At 38.5% G+C, this 26,755-nt stretch overlaps 1 protein-coding gene across 1 annotated transcript in view; it reads left to right on the forward strand.

Moving 5' to 3' along the window:
* Positions 1-26,755, forward strand: part of EDIL3 (EGF like repeats and discoidin domains 3) — a 226,267-nt gene that overhangs the window by 159,639 nt on the left and 39,873 nt on the right. Inside the window, exons 6-8 of the mRNA XM_040091036.2 lie at positions 12,753-12,908; positions 13,997-14,141; positions 19,017-19,201. Coding sequence (XP_039946970.1) covers positions 12,753-12,908; positions 13,997-14,141; positions 19,017-19,201 — 486 coding nt within the window. The remainder of the gene's footprint in view (positions 1-12,752; positions 12,909-13,996; positions 14,142-19,016; positions 19,202-26,755) is intronic.

The raw sequence follows: 26,755 nt of genomic DNA on the forward strand, positions 1-26,755 counted from the left end.
CCATATCCAAAATTGTAATGGCAGCAAATCTCTACTACAAACTGCCAGCAGGAGTTTGTGAATGTTACTCCTCTCTAGTGAATTCTAACCTAGGAATCCTTGCCTGTGCCCTTACTCTTCCCCTCTCCCAGTTTCATTACTCCCAGGCTGGTCTCTCAGTTTTAACCATCCTCATATTGCTTAATTAATTTTTTCCCTATTCACAACTTTTGTTTTGTGGTCTTTTGGACATGGAAATAATTTTTGCAAAGTGTCAACCCACAGCCACCAAGAGCAGATTAGAGCATAGCTTACACCAGGAGAATTTTGAGAAAATGCACTAATTACCGAGTATCATGCTGCTACTATGTGGGAAATGTGTCTGATTGAGTACCTGACCTGTTGCTGGAGACTACTGTGTGTAAATGTAAAGTATTAAATAGAATAATAAAACCCCTTTTTTGTTATCCCTCACTAAAGTGGCATAAACTCTCTCTCCAGAGACATTGGTATGGTTACCATTTTTTAAAATAAAATATTCAGATATTTATTTTATTATTGTGAGTAGTTGGAAGACTGAAGAATTAGTCTGCAAAACAGGTAGAAACTGCTCAATTTGGTAGCAGAATCAAAAAGTGGGAAGTTGGTTCATGCTGATTATTCAGCTTTTTTTTGCTAGTTTCTACTGCATGCAAGATGATTCCAAATATTTAATTTAGAGTTTCTTCTTCTTCAAAGACTTCATCCTTTCCATCTTTATTTCTTTTTTTTTTTTTTTTTTAATCAGTTTTTGAAAGTCAAGTTGTAATGTCAAAATGGAAAAGCTACAAGTCTTACTTAAAATACATGGAAAGATAACTATAATTTTATATTTTTTCTCATTTATTCCCCAAATGTTTTTTCTGAAATCATGCACTAAAGTTCAGGTTTAACACAATAATGAGAAATTCAACCATTTTATGGAAAATGTGCTTAACTTCTGATTGGCAATTCTAATCTATTAGTACACTAGTCCAAAATAAAATACATTTGGTTTATTTACCATTTCAGTGTGTCTCTTGTAAATAGTACTTCTTGCTATTTTAATTTAGCTTTATTATATAACATAGCACAGCTTTAAGAAAATTTCTTCACTATATTTCTTGAAACTATGAGTAAGCACTTTGCTGCAGAGACCTCTGATGGAAATGGACCTATCCCAGCAGATTCAGGGCAAAATATTTTCCTGACCTCTGTCTTACTTAGAATTAATTTATTTAGTCTTCTTTCTTTCTTTCTTTCTTTCTTTCTTTTTTCTTTCTTTCTTTCTTTCTTTCTTTCTTTTTTTAAAAAGCACAAAGAATACATTAAAAAAAAAGTCTAAATATATTGCAATATTTTTATTGTTAGGTAGAATTTGTATTTTGATTGAGGCTTAATTTGGTTTTTACACAAGTGTCTCCACACTGCTTTTGGTTTCAATCCCACCTCTGGTGCTCAGACTCACCTTTTTGGGACTTTCAGTTCCATGGTATAATTAGATCTTTGACTATGAATCTCCCAAACCTAATCATAACTACTATGACACACACAAAAATTGTATAAAAAACCTTTAAGTTCCATCATTCTTATCCCCCAGCAGAAAACCAACAAGTATTGTGTGGGTTTTTTTCCTCAAAAAAAAAAAAAGGCAAGGGGAAAATAGTTAACAGCTTTGTCATCAAGACCTTCCAAAGAGCAAGTACACACCAGGTGATAGCTATTTGCTAATGAAATGATAAAACCCAAAATACACGGAGGCCTTGCAGAACATTCCCTCAAACATCTGTTGGTGAGAGCTCCAAGCAAACTGCCATCTGTGAAGCCATTCATTTTGTCAAAGTTCATTTCCTCATTCATGAGCACTGGTGTATGGGCTTCCAAAAATACCTGTCACTGCAGCTTAAATGTTTTATATCACTTAATGTAGCTCTCATCTCAGTGTCAGGCGAACTTTATGATGTGCAGTCTCAGAGTCATCCTGCAAGGTGATGTGCAGCACATAGAAAGATTTAACCTGCTAAGTTAAATGCTAAAAAGTTTTTAAAGTTCTGTGGGGTTTTTTGTTTGTTTTTGGTTTTGTTTTGGGTTTTGGTGGTTTTGTTTGTTTGTGGGGGTTTTGTTTTTTGTTGTTGTTGTTTGTTTGTTTGTTTTGGGGGTTGTTTTGTTTTGTTTTTATGTCAATTCTTCAAAATTTGGGTCAATATCACAGAAGGACTTCCTTGGAGGATATTGATGAGAGGCAGTAAGTACCTGAAAGCCCTTTGTTGTGGAGAACAGAAACTAATAAGAAAAGTGCAGTCAAATTAAAACAATGCCATGCAGGACCTTTGATCAGCAGGAATTAGAAGAGGTTGTCTGCTAGCCAGAACCTGCTGTAAATTCACTGACTTCAGTGAATTCACTGACTTCAGTGAACTCAATACCAGTGTCTCTGCAGATCTCCCTCAGCATCTATACATTTAGCTTACAGGCCAGAAATCTAATTTATGTACTCAGAGCAGAAAACAAAGGGACTGGGAGCCTATTTCTTAGTGTAATCATCCAGACTCCCGGGTGCCCCATATCTTGGTATCCATTTCATATCACACCTCCTGTTTTCATCCCACGCAGAGACCCATTCAAACAACTTTGGGCTGAGGTTCTGGGTGCACAAAAGCAGTCAGTTCAGTCAGCATTCCCATGGCAACTGAAGCTTGATGCTGTTATGAACACCATCCATAACATGATCTGTCAGCCCCCGTGCCAGCTCTCCTTAATTACTTAGCAAAATGTAGCTGAAGGACTGAAGCAACAGGACTTTTAAATGCTTAATTTTCTGCATCTGCAACACCATCCATTTCAACTATTTTTTTTTTTTTTTCCCTTTTTTCCCATTTGCCACTCTGATATTAAAACCTTGGGAAGCTGTGACACCGAAAGGAACAAATGTGGGTCCACATGGCTTCTGGTATCAGGAAGAAGCAAGTAAAAGATGCCCCAGCACCTGTGTGGTGGTCCATAATGGAAGGATGTGTGGGTATCATAGTCACCTTGTGGGGAGGACAGCATCCAAATCTGTGAGATGATAAAATGGGTCATTTTTATCTCCTAACCTCTCACTTAAAAACTGGCAAAGTAAATGTCCCTCACTCACTGTTACTGTCCTGCTATACTTGACTTCAAGAAAAGTGTTTTTTAAATATATTTCAATAAAGCTAAGGTTCAGGGAATAAAGTTCAAGAAAAAGTAAAATAACCTGCCAGGATATCAAGATTTTTTTTGTTGTGGTAGACAGCCATATATATGTACACAATCCCAGGCTGGGTCAGCTTGGAAGGGACCACCGTTGGTTACCTGCTCCCACGTCCCTGCTCCAGCAGGGCCATACCAGTCCACATGGGATTGTGTCCATAGGGCTCTGGAATATCCCCAGGGAGGCAACTCCACAGCCTCTCTGGTCTCTGTTCAGGGCTGGGCACTGTGCAGGGCAGAAGTTGTGTCTCCTGTGCAGGGGGAATTGCTGGGCTCAGTCCCTGCCCATGGCTCTGGTGCCACTGCTGAGCTTGGAGCAGAGCCCGGGCCTGCTCTGCCCCTCCCTGCGCACAGGGACACCCAGGGACACCCAGGGACACCCAGGGCTGAGGCCCCTCTCAGCTGGGACTCCTCTCCGGGTTGAACAGCCACAGTTCCCTCAGCCTTTCTGGACAGGGAGATGCTCCAGGCCCTGAATCACCTTTGTGCCCCTCCACTGGACCTGCTCCACGAGCTCCATGTCCCTCCTGTCCTGAGCTGGACACTGTCCTGGACACCACACGCCAGATGCACCCTCAGAGGCCTGGGCAGAGGGGCAGGATCCCTACCCTCACCTGCTGGCAATGCTCTTCTCAATGTCCCCTCAAATCCCTTCCTTGCTCCCAAGACACTCTGCTGGTCAGGGACAGCTCACTTCCCACCAGAATCCTCAGGTCCTTCTACACAGAGCCGCTCCAGGAGTTCCCCTCCAACCTGTGCTGGTGCCTGGAGTTGTTCTTGCCCAGGTGCAGGACCTGCATTTCCCTTATTATATGTTTCAGACATTTCTTACCCCCCTATCTCTCCAACCTGCCAAGGTCCCTTTGAAGGGCATCACAGCCCCTCTGGGGTTTTGGCCTCTAATCCCAGCTGTGTGTAGCCAGCAAAGACTGAGGACCTCTCACTGACCGGTGAACTGCACCGACTGCTCATCCAGCCATTGAGGAATAAGTTAAACAATTCTTTGTCCCAGTATTGAACCATGGGGGGACACCACCAGTAGCACATCTCCAACTAGACCCCATGACACTGATCACAACAACCCTCTGGGCCTACTACTCACCAATTTCTCAATCCAAGTTTGTCTTTCCTCAGTTTCCATGGCCCCAGAGCAGTCCAAGCTGTTGGAAGCACAGAAAGTCACAAGCACCATGAGAACTGCCACAGACAACAAGGGCTGAAGTCAACTCAGCCTCCTTGACCTCCCCTGGAAAAGGTGGCATGTGTTTGTCATCGCAAAGACCTTCCAATTTAAGCCACACATGAATTCTGTGAACTGAAGAATGGGACCATATTTTTCACGCTTGCACTCAGAACTTTCTTCTTCCATGGGTGGCTATGATAAAAAGATTTTGTTCAAGCCTTGACTGTCTCAATGAGACTTTTCAAAGATTGTCTATCACAAAACCAAGCAATGTTTAATTTTTTTTTTTTTAGTTAATTTTTGCCTGCAAATTTTTGCAGAAGAAAAAAGTATTTTGAGGAAAAATGTACATAACGTTTTTTAAGGAAAAATGATAAATATGGAAAATCTCACTGAAGAGTAACTTTTAATGTTTCTGTATCAACTTTTTTAAAATCTATTTTTGAGTCCTAATTTCAAAGATAATAAAAAATACCTTTTGGTTGTTGGGATTCAATAAATAGCCAAATTCTTAGGGTTCAGGAGATATTAATAATTTGAGCCAACTTTCTCTGTTCTGTAACAGTTTGTGAGCTAAGAAATCATTTGAGAGGTGCAGTCTTTTCATCAATCACATCAATCATCTGCTCCTTGTGTGCTTCACTAGCTTTTCACTCCCCTTGTGTCCACCCCAAACCTTGGCTTCTCTCCCCACACAATCAGTGTCTCAGCAACTAACAGGTTATCCTGAGAGATTGGTTAGGATTACCTTGACTATGCAGAAAGGGGATAAAGATACATATTTTAATAGAGGTTGTGCACCATTTGATAGCACTATTATCACTAAATAAGTTTAGACTGGTGGAAGGACTAAGTTAGCTTTAGTTTCCCACTATGTTAAAATAAGCTGGAAATATGCAATGGGGTCTCACAGTAGGGATCTCACAGGGCCAGGGGAGTCAGATTTCAGATAGTTAACACTCTAATCAATATATTGAATGTCTTTTCAAACCATGACTTCTTGGTCTGGGAACATGTATAGGAGCTAGACAAAGCCCACTGAAGACAGAACAGGAATTTTTCCTTGTTGTCCTTTTTGGGCTCAAGAGAAGAGAGAAGATCATGATTTTCTTTGGAGTTTTTACCAGAGTGCATCTGCCAAAGTGCAGACAAAAAGCGTATGAGAGAAAGTACCTCTCAATATCTGAAGTTATTTCACAACCAGAAACTTCCCTGAGTGTATTTTCATGGTGATTTTAATATTGCACCTTTTTGAATTCCCTTCTTTTCCCTAAGGAAGATTGTTTTCATGTAGGATGAAAAGATGCTTTTGACCTGATTCGGCATCACATCTTCTAGATCTACAAGCTGTTGATCAAAGCTATTTTAGAAGGGGAAATACACATAGATATTTTCACTGGCATTTTTATTTACATATTCTTAGGCTGGTTCTTCAGGATGTCTTCTAGACATTGTGGGGAAGTTCTTTCTGAGAGCCATTAACATTCCAAAGGCAGGAAGAGTTTTCACAAGTTGAAGGCATGTGAAGAAACTAATAATAGCAATAAATGGCCTTAGTGTTTCTTAGATAACATTCAGTTTCAGATAGTTAATGCTCATTTGATCAATACTTAGCAAATAAGATGATGTTTTGCAGGGCTACAAACAGCTGAACAATGTGAGATTGATTATGGGCTCCTTCTTGAGATGACAGTCTAAACATGGCAGTGTTTGAATAATTCATATAATCCTGTTAAGGGCATTCATAACAACTACCTTTGGGACTAAAATAATGACTTAATAATAAGAAGGAACAGACTAAGCAAGTTTTTAGTTTGTCAAATTATGTAAACTCTCTGAGGCATAAATTGAAAGTTCTCAACAAAAGCCAAATGAAGTAGGTGCTTTTTGATAATTCTCATAGCATATGTTGTCCACATTAGCATTACATGGGCCGAACAATTCTTGTATTTATGTTTTCCATACAAGTAGGGTCTAACCTATATCTGATCTCTTCACAGAGAGGCAAATTAAATTAGTGGGCCAATTTGCATCTCTGATTCTGAATGCCTAATTTAAAGCAGGTACATGAATAAGTCTCATTGTGGACGGCAAAGGTGGTGAGCTGTTTTTAGAGGGCTGTCTGGAGCTGAGGTGGAGGTGAGTACAAGGAAGTCCTGAGAGGTGTCTTTTGTTTCCCTGAGGTGTGATAGACTGGAAACAGCAGGAGGGAGAGTTTGCAGAGGATTTAATAGCAAAGTTGTGAGGGTGCTTTGCTGGACCTGCATCCACGTAAGTGAGATAAAATGGGCTGGAACCAGAAACAACCTGAACGTTTAATTGGTCTGTCTTCAAGGTGCAATCTCACAGTCAAGCTGAGAATTCTTTTCAGAGCAACCTGTAACAAACGTTTTTTCTCCTAGCCTATTACAAGACAACAATTTGCACTATCATGTGAATATTTTACAATAAAACATGTTTTTCTCCATGGAACAGACCCCCTTCCAGCATGTCAGCAGCAGCTGCGGTGCTGCTGTGGATAAATCACTTCATATCCTCACTGTGTGCTGCTTAAAATGCACATCACTGCCACTGTGCTGACTGCATTAATGCCCTGAACTAAATCCGGGGAGCTCTGCTGACAGTGCTGATTAGGAGAGTATCAAAAAGCCACAGACAGGCAAGACAGATGAGCACCTTGTGTGCAGGTGCCAGCAAGGCTTTGCAGCAGGGGAGTTAATAGTGACTGACCTGCTGTGCCCTTCCTGCTCCTCATCACCAGCCCGGCTCTGCAGCTAGTGCAGCACCAGGGTGAAACAGCAGTTTGTCCTGTTCAGGTTGGAGAAAACAATCTTGGCGGCTGAAAAGGAAGCACGGGAGGGAGCTTTCAGACTCCTTGTCTTTCCCAGTATTGAGGGAATTGTGTCAGGTTGTTCATTTCTGTGTTTATTAAAAAACATTTCCATTGGCAAGTGTCCCTATTTTTCATCAGAAAATGTTTCTCTGGGTGCTTTGTATCTAGCTTTATCAGAATTATAATTTAAAGAGAAAAAAAAAAAAAAAGAGAAGAGACAAAAAAACCACCCATAATTCAATCCTTGAAAACCTGATGAGATCAGCAGGGAAGGGTTGCTGTAATAAATCTTTTAATGCCAGTATAACCTTGATCTCTTATTCAACCCCATTTTTATATGAGTAATGGTGAATAGCAGTAAAGATGTATTTACTTTGTGCTAGAAAAGGTGAAGAATTATTTATGACAATACTATTCCATCTCATGACTGAAACAGGTAAACACCGTTGTTCTCCATAAAATATGTTTCTGTTTATAAATCTAAAACTGTTCCTAAGGTGTCAAAGACCCAAGGTTTCATGTAGGCTTTAATTTGAGCATTTCTGGAAAGCTTGCTCTGGAGGAACACTTCAGATGAGGTTGTACTGCAGGAAATGTTAGTGGTGTTATTGCTAACAGTGAGATAACAAATGAGGGGAATATGGTTATGGATTCTGTCCAGGAACATCACATAGGGATCTTCCTAAAGTCACTATTTCTTCTCATCCCTTTTCTCCTCTCCTGCCTGGAATAATGTAGATAAGACGGATACAACTGTTTTGGGTTTTTTTAATCTCTTTTGCCCAGTTTATAGCCGCTGTAAACTGAATATGCTAGCATTTGATCATAAATTGTAAGAGGAACAACTTCCACTGGAGCTGTCCTAGTCCATGCTATTCTGTTACATTCACACATTATTATTCTGAATTTAATCTTCCTTTTTCCTATGGTTCTAAAGTCTGTAAACCATGCTGAGAATTTACTGATGGCCTTTGTTTTGTGGTGCCTTTTGTACTTGTTTATGAAAAATAAGCTCCACATTAACTCACAGCTAGTAGAGGATCTGCACACACTATGCAGACTTGCAGGACTGGTTCTGAATTGCCTCTGAAAACGGTGCACAGTACAATCACCAGGAGTTCATAAAATTACCTTGTTCATATTACCACTTTCTTTTAGAGAAAAAGTATTCCTAGTTTATTTCCTTTCCAATATAGATTTTTTTCAAGTTCAAGTAAAATTTAGATTGGGTATGTCTTCATTGGTGTTAACGACAATTTAGTATCCCAAAACAGATTTGAGCGAGTCACTAGAATCAAAAGCATTAGTGAAAATTGTTTAATAGGTAATCACTCCTATAGGATCAGAGCTGAGAGCAGTGAACATAGCACCCTGGTCACCTTTTCCCCTCCTGTGGAGAAAGGCCACGACTCTATAACCTGCTGTGATCATCAGAGTGCTCTGCATATCATGGAGCTGGGAGGATTTTGGTGGTTGAAACAAATAAGATTAGAAGGAATTTCAGGGACTTCTTAAACTAAAGGAGTTGATTTTATTTCCCAGCTCTTGGGCATACACTGCTCTAGAGGGTATCTGCCTCTAGAGGGTATTTACCTCAATCTGTATTTGATTTGTTTTGTCTTCATGGATGAATTCAACATGCAATTGTGTCCAACAGAGGACCTGAGGTGATATTTCTTGTCACAGTCCCTGAACTCACATAAACTGAACTGATTCCATGCCTGTGCTCTCCTTGTGCTTTCCTCAACATCTGCACAGTGACTTTGCACTGTGTGTGGCATAATCCAGTTCTTGTAGAGTCAGATTGAAATACATTGGTATCCACTTATTGGCATCGTTTTACCTGAGCCTCTCAATGTTCATCACTCATTCCAGTCTCAGAAGTCCTCCTCATTGACATGAAAAGTCCATCAGAGCAGATTCCATAGCCTGCAGGTTTCAAACAGAACCTTATCCGAGTTTCATAAAGTTCTTCATGACATAAGGTTTTAGGACACTGGGTGTTCTCGGATTGCAACCAAATCCCTGGCATATGTTGGGTGAGCAAAGTCCCTTGGAAGTCACTAGATGCAGGAGACCCCCCTGAGCTGATGCTGAACACAGACCTTTGAGCAGAGGTCGAGTGTCAAGTCTGAATGCATTGCTCTTAAAATAAATTTAAATGGTAAATGTTCAAATGATAGATCTGGTCCACTTTCTCTTTTTCTCTTTTTTTTTCTCTTTTTTTTTCTCTTTTTCTCTTTTTTTCTTCTTTTTCTCTTCTTTCTTTCTTTCTTTATTTCTTTCTTTCTTTCGTTCTTTCTTTCTTTCTTTCTTTCTTTCTTTCTTTCTTTCTTTCTTTCTTTCTTTCTTTCTCTTTTCTCCTCTCTCTCTTTCTTTCTCTCTGTAAGTAGATACCTCAAATGTTCATGCCTGTATCTTCTTGTGAGGCCTTCACTATGCCTTATTACTTAAATTATTGAGGTAAATCTCTCGGAACATTATCGATCTTCTTTAGTCCTTGATTTTTTTCCAGTTCATCTAGGTAATGATAAGGGATAATTAATAAGTGAATCTATAATAAGTGAATCTTTTTTAAAAATATATAGTATTCTTTCATTAATATCCTGGCAACTTTCACCTCTTTGTTTCAAAACATCATCACCCACGTAATTAAAATGTGTAATTTTCTGTCTTGGATGTGAACCCACAAAGCGGAGCTTCCTGAGCTCTTTTTCCCTCACAATTGCCACAGGAAAAAATGTTTGAAAAAGCTTTTAGCACTAAAGGATGTAGTTCACATTTCTTCACTGCTTCCTACTGAAGTATACTAAATAAGAAAGATTTCAGCGCCTCCTTCATTACAGCCATTGCTAAAGTTGTAGTATTTTCAATTTTTGCTGAGGTTGAACTTAAAAAATTTAAAACACATAAAAGAACCCGAAGATACAAAGGAAAATTAATTCCTGGTGTATCCATATTCACTGAAAACCATGACATTAGCCCAGAGGGGATTTCTATATAAGCAAGCCATGGGAATTTGAAAGCATTTTTTTTCCCCACTTCATTGGGATTTTTCTGCAAACCTTGACAGGATATGTAGACCTTCAAAAACGAGGCAGCCTGGTTTTATTCCTTGTGTTGCATCAAGTTCAATACTGCTTAAAAACAAAGCTCAGTTTGCGACTCAAAGGATGGATACTGATCAAGAAATCCTCTAAAAGGAGAGACTCTGTAAGTGGGAATAGGAGATCCAGTGGTTAAAGCCATGGTTTCATTAGAAATGATTTTTTGAGAGTAAACAGGGATGTTAAATTCCCATAAATTCTCATCCCTCTGCTCCCAAAGATTATTACCTGGAAAAAGAAAAACATGACAATTAAGCTGAAAAAAATACACGTTATCTGCGTCACTGGATTAAAATAAAATAAAATAAAAAAATAAAAAATAATAAAAAAAAAAACTTTGGTGTTGAATTATACTTTCCTTTTCACATGCAATGAAATGTGAAGATGTTACCAGCTAGCAAGTAATCATTGTCTGAATTCTGTTTCCCTGTGCTTTCTAATTTGGTTTTGCAGATAGTATTCACTTCATTATTAGCAATTTTGTAAATACATGGAAAATTGGTTTATTTGCCTGTTAATTAATATTCTGAAATTCTACATAGAGAATGAACTACTCATAAGAGCCTTACATAAATCTTTAACTGGATACCATTCCATGTTAGCTACATTTTTAATGTAGTTATGGGACTAAAAGTGTTCTCTGGAGCTGTCCTTTTACAAATATAACATATTTATTTTATTTTGTTTTCCCCTCTGGGGAACCAAGAATTGGAGAAAAGGAGTTTCCCAAGGCTGAAAGTAGTCATGAATATCTTTCAATTTATACCTGTCTGAATTCCTGTTGTGAGTCCATTCTCTCCACTGGAATTGCAAATATTCCTGAGTTTTCCTGGTATATGTGGGAAAGATCCTGTAAGAAAAAATCTTGTGTTTTTATAGGATGCTTCTCTCTCAATGGCTCTAAACCTTGAAAATACACATTGGTAATCCAAAAGTGTGTGAGTGTTTAATAATTTCTTATTGGCAGAACCATAGTAAAACTATACCAAACGCCAACTATTTCAGAAAAGTAGCAGAGAAATAGCTAAAAAAAAAAAAAAAAAAAAAAAAAAAAAAAAAAAAAAAAAAAAAAAAAAAAGAAGAAGAAACCCCAGAAGAAATACAAAATTCTATAGTTTGGACAAAGAAACCAGAGGTTTCCCATTGTGCACACAGAGAGATCTTGAAATACCAAAGTCTGATCATCTTACATCCTTCACAGAGGTTAGATTTTATTACCAAGGGGGAGAAAGTCTTCAGGACACAATGTAAAGAATAGAGCAATTAAGGTATTTGGACAGCAGATCTGCCTCTGAGTCCTTCCATACCTGTGCTGGGGATGCTGCTGCTCCAAACAGTGGAGACTGCACTAGGTCAGCTCCAGCAACTGGGGAGCAAAGTTAAAACTCATCTTGAGGAGACAAGCGCTAATGTAGTGTAATGTATTATTTACCCTGTCCCAGTTGTTTGCTCCCTAGTATTTCTACTCATCTCTTTGCACTGCACATCTGCCTGCACCTTCACACAGCTCTCAGGCTGTGACAGCTCTTTGCTGAGCTTCATTTGGTACAAAAGTCACAGACTTCAGCTGAGAGGGTGGGAGTGCAGCTGCCACAGACTGAGTCGTGATTGACTTCATCCCAGGGACAAGTCTGACACTCTTCGGTCCGAATATCACACTCTGAGCTGTCAGAGTTCCCATGCACAGGTGAGCAAAGGAGGCAGAATTAACAGCTGCTGGAGGAATGTTGAATTTGTTCACTCTGAACAAATCTTCATTTTGTACTTTAATGTGTTTTGTTCAGCTCACACAAGCACATGGGAAATGTTTATATCCACTGATTGATATTTTGCTATTGACTGAATTAGGATTAGCATTTCAGCCTTGATCTCTAGGTATATGAATTTTCAGTGAGAGTCAAAAAAAAGTCTTATTTCTTTGCTGTCAGAACTTCCATGTAGTTTTAGTTTCACATAGACGTTTTACTTGATGCTTAGTTAGGACCTCTTGTATGGCATTGTAAATTGGCTTCTAACAGAAGATATAGCTTTTGATATATTATCACCCTGTTTCATTTCACTTTCAGGCAGGAAATATGTAGGAGTAACCCTATATACCAAAATTAAGCAATATCCCAGTAATTTTCTGTATATCCATAATATATGTATATATGTGTGCACACATACAGGAAATATAGTCCAAGATTTTGGTTCAATTTTTTTCATTCATTTGCTTTATACATTTGCACATGAAATTCATGAAAGATCTATAATTAATGCAAGTATGAAAGCATGTATAAATGCTACAGCTATGTTTTTCCCTCTCATTAAGGGAAAAAAAAAAAAAAAAGGAATTAATCAAGGAATCAAGGATTGTGTCCCTCAGATTAACAGTGCACTATTATTTCTATTATTTCAGATAAATCTGCAGAAGAAGATGCGAGTCACTGGAGTTATAACCCAAGGTGCCAAGAGGATTGGAAGTCCAGAATATGTAAAATCTTATAAAATTGCTTACAGTAATGATGGGAAGTCATGGACAATGTACAAAGTAAAAGGCACAAAGGAAGACATGGTAAGATTAAGTCATCTGTATCTGAATGCATCTCATGATTTAGCTGCCTTCAGAAGTATGAGCTGTCTCTGTTATTTAAGCCTAATTGCCTGGCAGTATAAGTTTCACTGTTATCATTTTTCTCTGGGGGTGAAAAAAAAAAAAAAATCAACAAATTTGCATTTTCTCTCTGCTAAGAATTTCTTACACTTTAACTGATGGTTGCATAACATAAACACTACTTCCCCAAGCTAGAATAATCCTGTTTAATGCACTTAACTAATTTTCATATTAATTAGTTTACCAGTAATTACTTGTTGCTCTGTTTTCAATTTAATTTTATTGCATTGGCAGATTAGCGTTAACCCTTGGAAACACAGAACCCATTCATCAATGCTAATCTCTGTGCTGCACAAACAGTATCATCCAGCGGGGTGTGTGTGTTTACAGTTTATAGTTACCACTTATTTTTGATGGAGCTGTGTGCACAGAGCAGAAAAAAGCTTTTTACTGTGTAAGTTTGCAAAGAACTCTCTCACTGTGCAGCATTAGATGTAGTTTCTCTATCAGGAAATTAAAATGCTGTGTGAAGAAGTGCATGATGAGGAGGGGAAATGCCACACAGGGATATATGGTTAGAGTGAGGGGTGAATAGAAAAACGCTAATGGGTTTAATTCATCCCCCCCTGTGATTGATGGGAGGGCTACAGTGCACGTCAGTGGGAGCTGGATCAGGTTCTTGAACCAGAGGGGAAAAAATAAACGTCAGTCAGCACAAATAATGACAGGCTAAATTGAACTGGAACTGTTTTGTACATTAATCAAGAAAAGAAGGCATTATTTAGTTGCACTAGGAGCTTCAGTTTCTGGGAATGACAAGACAGAGACCTTGGTTTGGCACAGGTGGCAAACCCATCACAATGTGACACCAAGGCAGGACATTCTGCTGAGAAAACTTGTGTCGGGCACTGGAAGTGCTAAAACAGCTGCAGTTTGGGGAAAACCTTGCACAGATAGAACAACGCAGGTGCTTTTGAGACATGGCAACTCACTGGGACTACAGGGAACCTCCTGACACATTTTTTTGTGCAAACTCTTCTTCCCTGCAGGTGTTCCGTGGGAATGTGGACAACAACACCCCGTACGCCAACTCCTTCACGCCGCCCATCAAGGCTCAGTACATCCGGCTGTACCCCCAAGTGTGCAGGAGGCACTGCACCCTCAGGATGGAGCTGCTTGGCTGTGAGCTCACAGGTGGGATCTCCACGGCCCCCAGCCCTCCCTGCCCACCCAGCCACTCCTGACCCTGTTTCTTTTGTCCCCCTTCAAGTTGCACTTGGCCAGCCTGAGTTTATCCAGTCACTTTCATCCTTTTTATCTAAGTTATAAGATCAGCAGCACTTGGCTCAGCTCTGTGGTGATGGTCACTTGCAGTGGGACAGGAATTATCGTAAGGCTGTGTGGTACTAACCCAGTAATGCTTCATAACTTTTTTCTTTGTAGGTTAATCTCCAGTTGGTCAACCTAGAAAAGGTCATTTAGCACTTTTAACATGTATTGATGGCGATGTGGACGTGTAATGTACCACTCTGAGCAGACTACAAGGCAGGGAGCCTAATCCAAGGTCTAAAAATAGTTTCTGAGCCCTAGGGCTGGCTGTGCACTGCTGTGTACCCACAGCAGCAGCAACTGTCACATCTGATTTGGATAATTCCTCCTGCCTGTGAGATGACACCGCCCCTGTGCTGTGGGACATCCTCAGAGGGAGGAGCCTGCTTCCCCTGCCATCAAGGACCAGTCCAATAAGATACAATTTTGTTGGCCGCTTTAATCAAGATTTCAGTTTGGATTTGTTTTCTGGGTTTAGCAGAAGCAGGGGTAACATCTTGTAGCAAAGAGTAAATGAACAAGTGGACCCAATATAAGCCTCCTTCAGATTCGTATTAAAGCTCTGAAATGTAAAGCCTGACCTTAGCCATCTTCTGCAAGGACTGTGTTCCCTTACAAATTCAGAAAAGCATGTAATTTTTTTATCCTTTCCCAAGAGATAAAACTTCTACTGGCAGGAGCACTTCACTGATTCATTTAGGAGTGATTTTTATGTGGCTGCCCATTTACTCTATAAACAATAGTCACCCAGTTCACAAGTGATACATCAAAACAGCTGGAGTTAAACAATTCTCAGTCAAAACCAGATTCATAAATGAAAAGTTAACGCATTAATCTTGGTGTAGGCCTTTTCCAATATAGATAGGTTTAAGAGTAAATAGAAAATCCTGTCTAGCTGCTTTGTTCTATTAGATTTTTTTTTTTTTTTTTTCATGTCTTCCATTTCTGGAACCACAATTTAGAGTAAGTCCTTGCTAGAATGACTAGGAATTGTTTTGCTCAAAGAACTGTGAAAGCTAGTGAAGTGAATTAATTTCAGTGGTCTCCTAACTGTGTCAAGGTCATCATTTCTTAGAACTGTGGACAGCCGAGGCTCAGCAGAGCAATTTCAACTTTACTGACAGAAAGGTGTAATTGTACAGACTAATTTACTCTTAATTCCAGGTGGTCTGCCATGGGTGGAAAAGCACTTTGAGGGGTCTGCCTTCTCTAACATGCCTGGTGAGAGAGGAGAACATGAGTGATAAACAGAGCGAGACTTGCAGCATTGGATCACCATAAAAGCTAACTCCTTCTGAGGACAAACTTTAGCTCAATGTTCAATGCAATATTTTTTAGTCTCATAAATAGCTTTACTTACCAGGACCCACAGTCAGATCTTATTGAACACCAGGATCTATGCTAGAGGAGCCAACCATCAATAAACCAAGCATTAATTTTTATGGCCCTGTGTTCTTGCCTTACTTGTTTTTTGCACATGTCTGTGTCCTGCTCTCCCTTCCCTTCACAGACTATTAATATGAGGGCAGAAACAGATCACAGCTACTGCTTATTAGAATACCTTTATTCATCAGCTGTTATTAATAGCAGCATCGAGCAGATCAGTGTTCACTCAACAGTGTCACTTTACTCGTGGAACTCACTTTTGCATTAAGCATCTGCCTTCCTGCAGGCAAACCCTGCAATATGCTGCTCTCAGTCATGTTTTTTGCTTTCTGCACACCAATTCAGCCAGTTCTTGGTGTTTGGGATTTCTCAGTTCCTACAGAGGGATGTTGAGCCCCAGAACCTGAACATCCCTGTGAGACTCACTCAGAGAAATTTCCTGAGCATGTAATTTTCATCTCCTTTGGGCATGCTGTTCCCTGGTAACTATTTCTCTATCCTAACAGTCCCTGTAGGCACCATTCATACAAAACTGACACACAGGGGTCTTTATCACACCTGCAGTTAAAGGTAGGTTTCCCTTTGCTCATGTGTGCTCAGAACTGTGCCAGCTGGAAAAGAATTCTATATTTGTTATTTATAGGCCAGATTGGATAGGGATTTAAAGTATCAGATTAATGAAAACTGCCCCTGCCCATGGCAAAGGCGTTGGAATTAGATTTGCAACTAGATGATCTTTAAGGTCCCTCTCAACCCAAACCATTCTATGATTCATAAATATAAAGAAAGTTTTTTAAATTTCTAAGTTTTTAGAAACAAAAAATGCCACAATATGAATCAAAACAAAGTCACTTTTGCCCCCAAATTATTGACATACATTGCTTTTGCCAGCACTGCACAAATCTTTGTCCTAGACAAGATTCATGAAGACTGTTCCATGCAGATCCATTTGTGGGTTTGTCTTTGCTACATTAGCTATTGAATATTTCCTTTGAGGGTTTGAGCTTTCTTGAAAGAAGGAGTAGATGAGGGGCATGGTATAGGATGCAGCTGACGAGTAAAAGAGTCTGCCCTCTGAAGAGTCAATAAAGAACCTTGTCTCGATCCTTCCGATTTTCAGGTGCTAATCCTCACTCTTTCTCATTATATCCCTACTTTTGTTTCATCAGCCTAGACCAAGTAAGACCTTCAAACTTATACCTAGTTAGATTTAAACACACAGAGGTGTCAGGTATAATTTATCACAAACAGAGGTATCCAAAGCGTCGCAAACATTCTAGCCTAAGATGTGCCACTGGGTGTAGCCATGTGTCTTCATCAGCTATCTCTGACTTTAGCAGATTTTAAAAAAACAAAATGGAAACTCGATCCTTTCACAGCGACATTGAGAAGCAAACTTAAATGTACAGTGCAATGAAAAGATGTTTCAAGGAGACATAAGCACTGCTATAAACACGTATCTGTGAGGGGTGACACAAAGTCCTGTGCTGGTTCGATGATCCTGTCCTTTGTGCTGTAGGTTATGGCTCAGTCATCCAAACAGCCACTATTTCCTGTGGCAGGGGCTGGGAAGCTGCTGCTCTCTTTGACACAGCACCAAGATGTCCTGACACCAGTGTGCATCACATTTGCCTGTTCAGATTCTCATTGATCTTCTCACTTTGTCCCGTTACCTTTAACAACTGTCTTCCCACCTCCTTTGGGACCAGGGAGAAGGCAGGCAAGTGTAAAATCCTATTAATTCATGCACGCATGCACAGGCACACAGGCAGGCACAGCAGTTGTTTCATAAATCAATAATAATACCCAGAAAAGATAGAACTGGTTTTGATGGATTGGGCCAGCACTGAATCATAGCTTTGACAACCCATGATTTTGTGTCAGAAGCCTCCTTCAGATTCCTTGGATGAAACATTCTTGCTGACAGTCCTTGTGTTCCTGGAGTGATACTTCAGAATTTAATAATAAGCAAAGTCCCTCTCCAAAGCAGCAGATTAGTTTCTCTTATTTCTACCATCATGCTCCATCCCACTCCCAGGAAAATTGTTCTGTTGTGTTTTTGAATGAGTCCATTCTACAGAAAAGACTGTGCCATTTCCATTTGTGCACTGAGAATCAGTTATGGAAAACTTGGTTATTTTTCAAAAGTTAACTCTGTTTTATCTTGGTTTTCCATTTATTTATTTATTTATTTATTTTAATGAAGCATGTCAATATTCAAATTGTAAATACTGGAGATACTGCATTAAAGATTAAGTTATTAGTATTACAACTACACATATACAGGGACTTGACTGCTGGGACAGGAAGGAAATGAAAAAACAGCTTCTTTTTTTTATGTTCCCATCTCCATCTTTTCCATCTTTCACTTTACCCTGACTATCAAACTTCACTCAGCCCCTCTAGCGATACATTCACCTTTCCTGTCCTATTAGCAGCCTTCTCTCTCTCACCCATTTGCATTTCTTTCTCTGCTGGTTTTTTTTGTCTGAAATCTTAAAACCATGCAGCTCATCTGCCTACTTTGATTTCCAGTCCTGTTGTTTTAGTGCTGCCTCAGCTTGTTTCCTTCCTCTTCTGCATCCAAAATGTACCTTCCACATCCCTAGCACACAACAGCAAGGCAGAGGAAGACAGAGCCACTTATCAATTTTTATTTTTATATTTTTTCATGCAGAACAGAAAAGGGAGAAGCCCAAGATCTATCTTTTCTACAGTCAAAACAACTCAATGGTGTGAGATGTCCACAAACAAATAAGCCATTAACTATCAATTTCTCCTAAGTGATATCCTCCTACTATTCTCCCTCCTTCACAATTGTTTTTCTGTGGTCTCCCCCTCCTTCAGTGGGATTTTGGGCTTTCTGGATTTTTACCTAGATGTCAAATAATTCAAAAGCATAAAAGAACTCAGTGCTTTTTAACATTTTACTTCAGCAGTGATTTTAAGAAAAAATAATGTTTCTTCAGTAAGCAAGAATATGGTTGATGTGAGGTGGCACAAAAGCATGAGGAAAATCAAACTGAATGGGGGAAATGGTATTTTCCTGTGGGACAGGAAAATAAAAATAAGCACAGACAAAAGCCATCTTTTCATTTTGTTTCGCTTCATAAATTTATGCCTGGATAAAATATGTTGAATTCTCTCTCTTGATGTTGACTCACCCAAGCAATTGTTGAAACAAAGTGCCTTGACTTGTCTATTTTTCATTTATTTGGTTTTGAGATCTTTCAACAATAGTCTTGATTACATCTTTTTCTTTAAGTATTTCAGGTTTTCTCTGCCATAACAGAAAACCTAAACCCCTGACAGAGATAAGCAGGTAATGCCACTGATCTTGCCCTGCTGTTCCAGGTTGCTCTGAGCCCCTGGGGATGAAATCAGGACACATCCAGGACTTCCAGATCACTGCCTCCAGCGTTTTCCGCACCCTCAACATGGACATGTTTGCCTGGGAGCCCAGGAAAGCCCGGCTGGACAAGCAGGGCAAAGTAAATGCCTGGACCTCTGGCCACAATGACCAGTCACAGTGGTTGCAGGTAAATTTTCACGTGGATTTTTCTAGATGTCCGTCTTCTTCGTGTTTCAGGCATGGGGGAATGGTTCTCAGGTTCAGCTTTGTATTCAAATTCTTCTGTTTCTGAGTGTAACCACACCAACTCTGCCACAACCTCTGAAAGCCCAACACATTTTCATGTTTTTGTTATCACAGATGCAGAAAAATCTATACAGGGTTGCCTCCACTAGCCCCAATTTTCCTTTGTTAATGAGCAAAAATGGTAGTCACAGATCTGTTTCACTGAATTTCCCTCATTTGTTGAGAGAGATGAGTTTATTTTCCTCCCTTCTGCCCTTCCAAGTCTCCCTGGAAAAGCGTATTTACTTTCAGCTCTGTGCACCTTAGTGAATCCCATGCGTAGAAATTATCTTTGTCTAATTGAGGTTGCCCAAAATTACCTTCTGACAGGACTCTGGAGCTAGCAAGACTGATTCAGCACCTGAATTCATTATAAACCTGTGCACGGGGGTTGTTTTCAGCCCAGGAGTGATTTATACAACTCACTAATGTGAGGGATTTCAATAAATCACCAGTGTGGAAGCTTGTTTGACCAGCCACTGACACATTTACATTTTTTGAACTGTTAAAAATAGCAGTGTTTTCAGTCAGCTGCCACTTTGTGCTGCAGTTCTCAGTGGGAAGCCTCAATAGCACCAGACGTGGCTACTAACCCCCTGCGATCTCTTCCCATATAAATTATGACATATTAACCTTTTTGCCTACAGTTGCTAAGCAAGTTAGGAATATGATTACTGTTTTGGGTTTGGTTTTTTGGTTTTTTTCTCCTAAGTTTACGTAGTTTCCAAAAAAGAAAGGAGAAATTACCCTATTTAACTTTGGAATAGCTGAAGATCCTGGAATCTGCTGAAATTTTTTAGAGCAGCATGTTGGAAGAGAAATTAGAAACTTCTGGAGAGGATGAGCATTTAATTGTAGTGTTCTATAGTTGAGAAGCAGATAAAAATGTTTCTTACAGCAAAGAGAGAGGATTGGATTATATTTTAACCCCATCAGTAAAACCAAGGTTGTGCAAAGGCTCCACAGAAGTTCTCTGTTGTGTGTTCTTGCACCTGTGGATCACAGTGTATTTTTAATCAACTACAGATGGCATAGTTAATCCTTACATTTTCAAATTTTTTGTGCTGTTGTGAGTCTTTCCTGAACCTGCAAATTTAATCTGACCAATTGCACTGTCTCTACAAGTCCTTGAACTACAAGGAATAATTTTTATTATCTGGTCAAAAAGAAAGTTGTGAAGAAATACTCATCCTTTAGTTAGTTTGTGAAATGGCTATGTACTGAGTTCAATTTCATGGAAATATGGACAATCTACTTTTTCCTGAAAATCATTATACATAATTATCCTTCAAAAAAGGATCCTAATATTTCATATTTGGGAAAAAACAAACAAAACAAAACAAAATAAAAACAAAAACAAAAAACCAAAAACAACCAAAAAAACCCCACCACTCAAACCCAAAAGGCATTAAATCCAGTTGTTTTTTCAGTGTTTAAGGTGGTCATTATCTTCTGCTACAGGCTGATTATTCTGAATTCAGGCCATGACTTGAGACAATCTCATATGCTTCAGGTGTAGGTAATGATTCTGTAACAGAGACATGCTTATCATTTGAATTCATCTTTTTTCATTTGAATTCATTCATTTTTGTTGTTCGTGCTGGCAGTCCTCTGTGGGTTTTTTGTGGTTTTCCTTTTCCTTAAAATGCAGAGTATTATATTGAAGCCTTATAACATGCTGACTGAAAGGTTTGTCATCATGCTGTTGCTTTCAGAGTTTAGACAAAACACATCTGTAAGGAAAAACATGTGAAAGCAAATGTGTCTCTCTCTCAGCCATCCAACAAAGAATTAGGCCCAGAGTGATTTCATGGTGTCCTAAAATGGGCTTAAAGCAGACATTTAGCCCAAATTTCTGGATTTTGCTGAAGTAGCTGGCTTACCAATATCATATTTACCATATCAACTTTCTATGCCTCTTGCATGTTCTCCACATGCCTTTTTTTGCTTCATGTTTTCTAATTTTCATGAGAAAGCCTGAAAAACTGTGGGGAAAGCCTGCTGTCTGCCTTTTAGGTTTATTGTTGGGGTATGTGGATGTCTTGAACAGATCTGATCCGACTAAATGTTATTGTAGGGCTATCCTTGCCTAAACACCATTGCTATCAACAGTTTAAAAGCTGGTGTGCTGACATCCAACTCAGAGCACTTGCTGTGATAATGTTTGCTGAGAGGTGATGTTTGAATCATGCATCAAATGCTACTTACACTTTTGGATGAACTCTAGAGATAAATTCTCCTCTGTCAGGAGCTGGGACTGTTTTACTCATTTTCTCAAAAAGGAAAATCTGAATCTCCTATATACTCTAAAATGCAGCCATTAGCAATTAAGCTCTTTGTTTTAAAATGTTTTGGATTGCTGCATCCACAGTTTAGGAATACAAAATATTTTGTGTCTCCAGACACAAAATGTGCATTTTTGGGGGCAAAATACTCACCTTAATCATGCTGCAGTTATTGAAAATCTGCTGCAACTTAGACTCTACAAGCTCCAGGTTCCACAAATAACATCTATTTACACCAAATACCACCATTATTGATTAAAAAATATATATTTTTTATATGGAAGGAAAGTTAAATAGATGAGATGACTAAAATTGTACTTTTCTAGCTCAGTCATAAACTTGGGGCTGAATTCCCCACATGCTTCCTCAAAGATACCCTTGTCATTCCCTTGAAGACAATGCTGCAAGTTTTTGGAGTGCTCAAAAACTTGGAGCACTTCTGGACACAATCCATGTCCTTATGGACACAATCCATGATTGTTGTTCCATTTTGTCACCCCACTTCCCATTTCTTCAGTAATTTGTCATTAAAGGCTGTGATGGAGGACTCCCTGCCTTATGCCCAAAGTGAGGTCCTGAGGCTGTAAAGATTATTGAAAAGAAGTGCAACTGCTGTTTCAGATACTTGGAGAATGCTCTTATAAATAGAATTTTGCCACTCCCTATCTCATTTTCCTAGCTGAGGGTATAACTGAAAAGAATTAATATTTTCCTCAAAATCCATCTTACTCTACTATCCACTCTACTACTAATTTTCTGCTGTTATAAATTGTGAAATCAGGGCAGCAACTTAAACTCCCTTTTCTTTATTTACTGATAGCTAAGTTCTGGTGTGCCACTTCATTTGGTGTCTCCAAACACCTGGAGCTTTCTCTTCCCACTCAACAATTCCCTCTGCATTAATATGTCATAGTCCTAACTTTGCAACCATGCCAGGGTATTGTCAGTATTTTATCTTAAAACTGATATGTTTTAGGTTTTTTGAAGGCAACAACCATGTCAAATTATAATGTTTCTCCTGATGATTATGGAACCAGATAAGCACTATTACAGAAATAGCAGTTGGTGATAAACAGATTGTTGGATGATTGGCAGAACAACTGTCTTACCTACATGTTTTAAAAATGTGATGAATGCCGGTGGTATAATAGATTTGGGTTGGATATTTTCCTGCCAAACTAATCTCCAACATTAGACAATATTACCAAAATTCTTTATCAATTCTGTTAGATTGTCTCAGAGCTGCAAGCAAATTATTCTTTCAGTTTAATGCATAACCATCTTTTTCATATCAAAATGCCTCTTGCTTGAAATCAAAGGCAAAATTATCCTCTTTTCATTATACTTATACAAAATGCATATCTATCATGCCATCATAAGATCTACTTTTATTCATTTTCTAGTATTTATTTACAATGTTTAAGCTTCCAAATGATCAAATCAGGGAGCTGTTGTTTACAAGATAAGCCAAACCCAGCTTCTACTCTTTTTTATAGAGTGGTTTCCAGAAGTGGAAATATGTCTTTATTCTGCCAGCCACAGAGAAAGATGGACAATTAATTTAAATTATAACAGAAATTTTTGAACCAGGAAAGTTACATGAAGTGAATCTTCCCTATTTTTTTTTTAATATGGGAAGAGAACATTATTTTTCATCTAGTATTAGTTAGCTGAATTTGTTTCAATGCTACCTTTCACTTGTCACTAAAAATTAAGGAATGTTTTTAACTCTCTCACGTGGTATATGCTTCTTGTCTTGTCTGTTTTTCCACCTGACCCTTTCCCCCCCTTTTTGATGTAATATTCTGATCATTTGAAATGAATTCTGAAGAATCTTTCAAGATAAGAAATCACTATACCATAGCTATTCAACAACTCATCTGGAGATCTGTTCAACAGCTCATAAGAAGAAAACTGTGTGGATTGTTTAATTGTCTTTTGACAACTTGTACTGTTAGCAAAACATTAAATAATAGCAGTACTTGTTAAAGTAGCCAAATAAGAGATTTATGTATGGCCTCCAGTTTAATTGTTTTAACACCCACACTGAGTAAAAAAACCCCAACAACAACAACAACAACAACAACAAAAAACCCACAGAAAATGCTTAACAACATCTTAATTAAATAAGGGCTTGAAAGACGCAAAATTGGAATAAGATGAAATGTTCATTTAAGACCAATCTGGTAATTAACATAATGAGGAAATTGCATGACTTCTGGAAGGGCTGGTTTGCTAAACTCTGTGTAGTGAGTGAGCCTGGAGAGATAGGATGTTCTTTAGGAGCTGTAAACTGAAATATATCACATTATAAACAGAAGACACCTGTATTTCTCTGCAGCTTTAATGAACCACAGCCATCACCACTAGGCCACAAAAAATATCAGTGTCCTTTTGTGGCAGGAACAGCAGCAAACATGGTCTCTGGTTCTCCAGATGCAAAAGTGGTGCTGTTTTTTTACTAGAATTTCTCAGAATTCTAAAGTTCTAAGATTTCAAACAGCAAAATTATTATTGTGCAGATATCAGCCTTTTTTTAGTGCTTTCTATTGGGATAAAAAATTATATTTACAGTCATTGAGCGTTTTATCTTTCCAATGCAAAACTATGTCTTTTCTGGCAGCTGTCACTTCTACTTGAAGGACTTAATTTGGACTCTGAGTTTTGGCACCTCCTTGTTCTTGTGCCTACCTTGATGAGTGGCTTCACTGTGTCACATTCTGCTCACACAGCCTGTAGCTCACAGTATGCAGCAGTATCTCAAGGCAGGTTGGGAATAAGTTATTAACACAGATCTTTCCCACTCTTTGCCAGAGTAAAGTAAAATAAAATTAATAAAAGCAGAAAGTGGTAGTATAAGGTAATAATGGACAAAGAGCGCTGAGTGATTTAGTCGAAAACAAAAGCAGATAAAGACTGATGCCCACTTCTAATATGCACACTGTTGAATTTACTGACTTTGCATTGCCTAGACTAGAATCTTAAACAAGTTACTTTATTCTCTTCTTCAATTGCCCATAAACCATGGACTTAGTTTTGCAACTAGATGGTCGCTATTTGCTTTTAAAACAGTGTGCAACTTGAGATGACAAGATGAACTAAAATCTTTTTTCTTTTCTTTTTTTTTTCTCCTTTTTTTTTTTTTAATCTTTGTATGTTGCCAATCTGTTTTTAACAGTGTTAATAGATATCTTATAGAAATGGTATTAGGAGCTATGCCTTGATTTCATACTCAGAGTTGTTGTCCTGCAGTATTTGATGGCTATTCTGGGGGTAACAGTCTAACACAGTTTTTCCCTAAATAATTTCAAATTAAATGCATTATTCACATTAATAATACTACTAAATTGTGCATTTCAGCATTGCCCTTCCTAAATTGCTTTTGACTTTGCAAAGCTTTCCTCTGCAATTCATTTTATGGAAATGTTTATAGTAGTAATTGAATTTAAGCCTAGAAATTAAATAGGGCAGCATAAAATCTTGGTTTATTTTGCCATTTAAATGCTTTATTTAGGCTGTATTCTATCATTTAGGTAGCAAAGCCTGAAGCATCTGTAGAACCATTGATTTTACTCTAGCAAAATACAGAGGGATTATTAGAAGGACAGAGTATAGGAGCTCTCTGTTGCAAGTTGTCCAGAAAACAGACATCAGACAGACATAGCACGATTACATTCTGTGGTTAAAAATTGGTGTGATGTCACCTTAATAAAATCATAGAATCATCAAAGTTGGAAGAGACTTTTAAGATCAATGAGATCAACCATCAATCCAGCACCACCACTGTAACCCCTAAACCATTAAACCATGAGCAGGAACAAAGACCCTGCCTGAGCTGAAAATTAGCTATGGAAAAGAGCTTACGGTAGAAAATGTTGTGTTTCACAAAGTCTTTCTCTGTTCCCTGAATTATATATCCTGCTCTCTCTGTTAAGTCTTCAGTAAAAACTAAGGAGTTAAATCAGTGCTCCAGAGCCTGTCTGACACATAAGAAGTTCATCATCACTAACAAAAATTACTTGGGAAGTTTCCATAAACAGTGGAATCCTGTACAGCTCTAAAGTGCTGCAAGAGAATACTGTCAGCTTCCTCACTGACTCACAACTTTTCTGTGAGTATCACTCCCCTGCAGATGAAAGTTAAATTGAGTAATGACCCATTTCCTATTACAATAACAGGTTTTGATCTTGCCTCAGAAAATCTGGGAGTGTAAGCAAAAAATGCCTGGTTGTTGTGAATTTTGATGTGCACAGGATCTGAGTCTGAAGCTTTTTTTGTTGTTGTTGCTGTGTGTTTGCAGTGGGAATTTTGGTGTTATTTGAATAGCAGCACCTTCTGAAAACTCAATACATGAAATTTTAATGGAAAGATGACAGTTTTCCATTGTTTTAAATTCCTGCCTGTTTTACCAAGCTATCATCTCCACTGGCTTGAAATAATTCTCTGTCTCAATTTGTGAGGCAGAGGCATATTTTCCTTGCCCTCCCTTAAAAAAAAGAAAATAGCTTCATAATTGTTTGGGTAAGAATACGGAAAGAAAGGGTCCAAATGTATTTCTTACTTGTGCCATCTTCTTCCATGGCAGTGCTTCAAAATAGCATCCACTTTTTCCTAATAAAAGTGTTTGTTGTTTTCATAGCTGTTCCTGAATTGGTTTTTGACTCAAGCAGAGTTGGTCATAGTTGTTGCCCTACAATACTTTGAGTCTTGACAAGAAAAAAGGAATGACGAAGAAAATACAGATGATAGAAGCAAAACAACCTTGTCAAGGTCAACTTTCAGCAGCAAAAAATGCCTGATATAAACACCAATGAGACAAAAGCCATAGCATGATGAGGGTGAAAGGGTGGAATGGTACTGTATCTAGTTCTGTTTTCCAAGAACTTGATGTTTTATTTTCTGGGATGTGATATTTTTATTAGCCTTGCACATATTTTCCCAAATATTTCTTTTTTACTAGACAAGATACTTAATATTTTCTTCACATATCTGTCAGCATCTCATGAGTAAAATATACAAGGGTCAAGGAAATCTATTCTTCTCTGAATAAGACTCAATTTTGCATTCTTTTTGTGCCACTTTGAAAACAAAATGAAGATTTATTGTGAGATTCTAGTTGACTTCAGAACATTTTTGTTCAAAATTTGCTATTAGTTTTTGTATTCTATTTC

Source organism: Hirundo rustica, chromosome Z (assembly GCF_015227805.2).
Source record: "Hirundo rustica isolate bHirRus1 chromosome Z, bHirRus1.pri.v3, whole genome shotgun sequence".
NCBI classification, from domain to species: domain Eukaryota; kingdom Metazoa; phylum Chordata; class Aves; order Passeriformes; family Hirundinidae; genus Hirundo; species Hirundo rustica.